Raw genomic sequence first — 6138 nt, 5'->3', positions numbered from 1 at the left:
CTCCTACTCGGACGGTCGCATGCATTACCGAGTAGGAGAGTCTTCGGTAGAAGGTGGAACGATAGAAGGTACGTCATTTTCTCTAATTCCAACAAAAATGCAATTATGGCATGTGCTTTATACTAGATAAATAATTAAAAACAACATAGTTGACCAGTTTGTCGATAGAATTTGTTGGAAATATTACATCGAGGAAGGGGGAGGGGGGATGGTCTTACGTCATAGCCATATTATAATAATCTATCTATAGGCCTACAACAACACTAAGAGACTGCTTTAGAATTATAAATGATAACTCTTGAAATGAAATTTATAAATATAAAACAATTAATGTGATGGGTTGCCAAGTATACATGCACATGTAGCTAGGCTAAACCAGATGAGTTGTTCAGTATAAAAGAACACAGTCCATTTTTTAAAATGTAATTCAGACATTTGATCCATTGCAAAACTTCCCTTCAATTTGAATGACTGTACCTTATTCTTGATATTTGCCTATTTTGCAGTATTGGTGAGACGGTCAGCTTACGTCGGCTCTGGGTTCTAGAGATCAGTAAAACACCTGGAACTCACCAGCCAGGTCAGCCGGAGGTCAAGTTTGTGGGGAACGTACACGGGAACGAGGTCATAGGTCGGGAACTGCTGCTAGCCTTCATCAACCACCTGTGCAGTAACTATGGTTACGATGATGACATCACAAAGGTCAGTCAGGGGGTTCAAACCTGCATTATTCCACATCATTCTGTACTTTTCCATGTCATTGGTGTTCTGTCTTTAATTTGTCATCAGCTTGTTGCCATGTATTGTTTTGGGTTTCTTTGTGTTTGCTTGTGTTCATAATCAAGTATTTTGAATGACAGCATGTGGGTGGAGGTGCAAATGTACTTACTGTATGTCACCACAGAAAACAAAAGGTCAGATACAGGAAATGTGGTCCCAGAAGTTTTACAGGGTACCGTTTTCATTAATTTATTGGAACAATGAACTAATAAAAAGGGGTACTTTAATTATGACGTACTTGAATTGGGACTAGAAGAGAAACTGTGCGGGGTTAGAGGGTCGCTTGTGCAATTCTCAGCTTCCGGAATTCCCCCCATATGTCAACTTCTGATTCCTGCCAGCTCCTGGCCAGATTCTGGGACATTCTAGTTTACCCCATTTCCTGTGCCTGACATTTAAACCTCATTTAATTCTGCCTGTCAATTTTTCTTCACCCAATATGCTGTTAACCTGTTCTAGTGTCTGGACAAGCATATACAGTAAACTCACAGACAGCTCATGATATACCTTGAATGATATACAGTGTGTACAGTATACAGTACCAGAATTTGAGTTTAAGTCTTGTTACTCCAGCTGATAGATACTACAAGGATCCACATTCTTCCCAGCCTGAACCCAGATGGTGCAAGCTGCAGTACCGAGGGGACCTGTGAGGGGGACAAATGCCGGGGCAACTCCAACAAAGTAGACCTGAACACAGACTTCCCATGTAGGTTCCCATGATGGAATCTAGGTTTCCATTAAGGCTATACTACTGTGAATACCATATGTAGAACCTCTCTGCAACCTACACAGAACCTCTCTGCAACCTACACAGAACCTCTCTGTAACCTATGCCTAATGTAGAACCTCTCTGCAACCTACACAGAACCTCTCTGCATGCTATGTCCAATGTAGAACCTCTCTGCAACCTACACAGAACCTCTCTGCAGCATATGCCTAATGTAGAACCTCTCTGCAACCTACACAGAACCTCTCTGCAGCCTCTGTCTAATGTAAAACCTCTCTGCAACCTACACAGAACCTCTCTGCAGCCTGTGTCTAATTTAGAACCTCTCTGCAACCTACACAGAACCTCTCTGCAGCATATGCCTAATGTAGAACCTCTCTGCAACCTACACAGAACCTCTCTGCAGCCTATGTCTAATGTAGAACCTCTCTGCAACCTACACAGAACCTCTCTGCAGCCTATGTCTAATGTACATGTAGAACCTCTCTGCAACCTACATAGAACCTCTCTGCAACCTATGTCTAATGTAGAACCTCTCTGCAACCTACACAGAACCTCTCTGCAACCTACACAGAATCTCTCTGCAGCCTATGCCTAATGTAGAACCTCTCTGCAACCTACACAGAACCTCTCTGCAACCTACACAGAACCTCTCTGCAACCTACACAGAACCTCTCTGCAACCTACACAGAACCTCTCTGCAACCTACACAAAACCTCTCTGTAACCTACACAGAACCTCTCTGCAACCTACACAGAACCTCTCTGCAACCTACACAGAACCTCTCTGCAACCTGCACAGAATCTCTCTGCAGCCTATGCCTAATGTAGAACCTCTCTGCAACCTACACAGAACCTCTCTGCAACCTACACAGAACCTCTCTGCAACCTGCACAGAATCTCTCTGCAGCCTATGCCTAATGTAGAACCTCTCTGCAACCTACACAGAACCTCTGCTTCCTATGCCGATACTTTATACAACTTACAATGTACATTGTACACAGCTTAGTATGTAACATGTAATTAATATTTTCTGAATTGTACCAGACATTATACAATACATGTACAATGGACTTATTACGTCACAGTTTGTTTAACTGTTCTAAAGAACATTCTAGAACGGTCAGTTAAAGAATTAAGATCATTTCAAAGTCAGGAACGTTTGATTTTTGCCGTGTCTAGTTGCGTTGACACAGCATTACATGCCGTAATGGGTGATTTAGTTGACATTAGACGAAAGTAGTACTGAACTAAAAGCCTTATATTAAGGCTAACGCTACACAAACACACACCACGCTACACACCCCTGTACAATATAAGCGTTGATTGACCGGCATTCATGGCGGTAAACAAACTGTGACGTAATGATGTGATAGGTCCATTACATTGTACCTTTCACTCACTCACACTCACTATCCTGGTTTAGATTACTTAGTATTCTGCTGTCGGTTTCCCTGTCCCAGGGGTTGGCAGCAGTCGGCTGTTCTGGACACCACGCCTCCAGCTAGCTCTATCCTGTGGGTCTGTGAGGGGACACTTAATGACACTTAATATTATGGTACTCTGTGAATGACACTTAATATTATGGTACAGTTGTTTCTTTTCTGTTGTTGCTGAACCTTTGATTTCCTTTAATTTTCCCAGCTGGCAGTAGAAACCTGAGTGCTGGTGTCCTGCAGCCAGAGAGTCTGGCTGTTATTGCCTGGATGGAAGACCACCCGTTTGTCCTGTCTGTGTCCCTGTTTGCAGGGCAGCTTGTGGCCACCTATCCTTACGACTACCAAACAGGTCGGACTTCAACACTCACTGGAAATTCATGTTATTTTCATCTTTTTTTGCAGTAGGAGGGAAACATGGTATTCTTAACTCACACGTTAACTTTGAAACAATTCAGTCTGTAGTGCAGTAGTTACATGTAGGAATCCATTAAAAATGCATATTAAAAGATTTAGTGTCCTGAATTCATTTTGAAGAAAAGACTTCTAGCCAGTGCCTTTTTTTCCATTAATTTCCAGAATTTTGCGGATTGTGACAGAATTTTTCTTAAAGATTTCTTCAACCTTAACAGACCAAATTTAATGAACCAAAATCTTGGGTAAAAATATAATAAACATCCAAAGGACCACCAACAACCAATTTCAACCCCATTTTGCTTTTCAAAATGCAGGCACTTTTTTAAGGGCTTGAAATCCAAAATTTCCTGGGAAGCATGCCCCCAGATGCCCCCTAGGGTTCAGGTGTGGTGTGTCTAAGGTGCTCCACCCTCAGATCTCATCATGAACCTCAAATGACAGAAAAAATGTCAGAGCCCTGCTTGAGAGGCTATAGTGAAAACCAGAAATTCAAAACAAAACCTACACAATGGATAAATGGCACTTAATATTCTGGTACAGTTGTTTCTTTTCTGTTGTTGCTGAACCTTTAGTTGTTCCATGCACTAAATTTTTTTTTTCTATATAATGAAACCGTATAATTGATATCATGTACATGTAGGATCTGCGGAGGCCAGTCTCACCCCAGATGACGACATCTTCAGAACTCTGGCAGCTGCCTACGCAGACAGTCATCCCACAATGCATCTGAGTTCCAGTACACCTTGTCCAGGTATTTATGCTGAGATAAAGTTTTAATGTGTATCAAATTTTCATAATGCAACCACTGCATATGATGCACAGTACTGAAAAGCCCCAAAGAGACATTTATAACTATTTACAGAGACTGCTTAAGAATTTTATTTAATTTAATTCTTAAGAACTCTGGCACGGAGGTTAACATTGTGAATATCTATTCTTTCACAGAATCTGACACAGTGTTTCCAGAGGGCATAACTAATGGGGCAAGAATGGATTCCCATGGAGGCAGTATGCAAGTAAGTACCAGACATAAACCCTCGGGTAACCACATTCAATCAATCAGTGAAGTGGTTTCTGGATAAAAGCCAAAGGCTGAATTGATTTGATTTATTGAAATTGTTACTGTAAACAATACAATACAATGCACATGGGACAAAGGCAGCTATTGCTGGTGTTGTGTCCCACACATAGAAACAAATACAGGACAGACAATACTCATTTTCACTTTTATTATTTCAATAATTTAAAAATATGTGAGGAAAGTTGTGTTAGCCTTTCCTAAGGGCACAAGATCAGTGGCATGTCAGGACTCGTACCTGGGACCTAATATGGTTCCGATTTGAGCACTCTGCCATTGCACCACACAATGTGACCCCACCGTGCACTGAATTGTGCTTTATTTTACCAAGGGCATTGTATTGCTTAATACTTGGTTTACCAGATATTATAACATTATTTAATTACATTCATGGAATTTGCATTGTTTTTGGTGTTGAAATAGAGCATTGAGATTAATCAGCCTAGAACTTTGTTGATATTAGAAACCTAAACAATGAAAGCAGTCCTCAGTCATTAAATGAATAGACTTTGTCAAATCTGACACTTCCAGGACTACAACTATAACTACCACAGCTGTATGGAGATTGCTGTGTGGGTGAGCTGCTGTAAACATCCCTTCTCTAGTGAGCTGGACCAGCTGTGGAGAGACAACAGCAAATCACTCCTCAACATGCTCAAACAGGTGCACACTTCCTCTCAACAACTTTGGTTTCTTCTTCAACACCCAGTGTACTTAGTCTAGTATTCAAGACGTAGTTACTCCTGGGCACAGAAGTATATAATTGTTTTGTGTACATGTGCCTGATCATGACTTGTGAGTTTGTGTGTTTCATGTCCGAGTAGCAGCGTTTTCTATTGAGGGTGGGAGTGGTTTTGACCATTGATTGACAGGGAGATCAAGCCTGAAAGTGACCCAGCATGTGACAAAAAACACAAACAGCCTTGTATATATGCACCTATCATGCTGAATAACAGAATAATAATCTTAGTGCAGTCACTATCCTTTTGAGCTTATTGTGTGAAGAAAGGAGGACTGTATACTAAATGTCTCATGCCAATTAGCAAAATGTCATTTTCCCTGGCATTTGCTCTGAATCTATATCTCCTTCATGTTCTTTAGTGCTGGGGTTTGTTCAGTAATCTATTGTATTTGCTTAGTATTTCTGTAGGGAAAAGGTAGAGGTCAGACAGAATTTATCCCAAAGTCACAAACATGTGACTGTACTAAGCACATTCTTGTTTTTATATATTAATAAATATAGTTTATGTCAAACACCACAGTGACTGCATGAAGTCTACAGTCTGTCATTTCTTCTGAGCTACATGTAGCCCAATGACTTTGACAAAAAGATGAAAGTTACCTTAGTCTACCTGTCCTGCCACTATCATGCAGCAGAGGACAGAGCATCAACTAAAGCACAGATCATAATTATGATTATCATAATAATAATACTGTAACTGTTACATTTGTACCTCCGTGAATAGTTTCATCAGGTTGGTAAGACACTGAAACAGTCTCCAATATAAGTTTGGAATTCCACTTTTCCCATTTTGACAAGTGCTGATATTTTCAATATAAAAGCACTTGGTACAAAGTCTTTATACATGCTTGACAAGTATGATGTATAGTTGTCAAATATGTTAATAACTCTTATGAATATTCATTTTGAAATTTTTCTTCCTGCAGGAATTCCTGCAGATTCTGCAGGAATTCCTG

At 40.5% G+C, this 6138-nt stretch overlaps 1 protein-coding gene across 1 annotated transcript in view; it reads left to right on the top strand.

Moving 5' to 3' along the window:
* LOC109463635 (carboxypeptidase D-like) overlaps window positions 1-6138 on the top strand; it is a 33790-nt gene that overhangs the window by 23273 nt on the left and 4379 nt on the right. The window contains exons 20-25 of the mRNA XM_019760495.1: window positions 507-702; window positions 1354-1489; window positions 3154-3297; window positions 4003-4113; window positions 4308-4378; window positions 4972-5103. Coding sequence (XP_019616054.1) covers window positions 507-702; window positions 1354-1489; window positions 3154-3297; window positions 4003-4113; window positions 4308-4378; window positions 4972-5103 — 790 coding nt within the window. The remainder of the gene's footprint in view (window positions 1-506; window positions 703-1353; window positions 1490-3153; window positions 3298-4002; window positions 4114-4307; window positions 4379-4971; window positions 5104-6138) is intronic.

The sequence above is a fragment of the Branchiostoma belcheri genome, unplaced genomic scaffold (assembly GCF_001625305.1).
Source record: "Branchiostoma belcheri isolate BF01 breed outbred unplaced genomic scaffold, Haploidv18h27 scaffold129, whole genome shotgun sequence".
NCBI lineage: Eukaryota > Metazoa > Chordata > Leptocardii > Amphioxiformes > Branchiostomatidae > Branchiostoma > Branchiostoma belcheri.
Note: the sequence above shows the minus strand (reverse complement) of the source record. Positions and strands in the feature narration are given on the sequence as shown.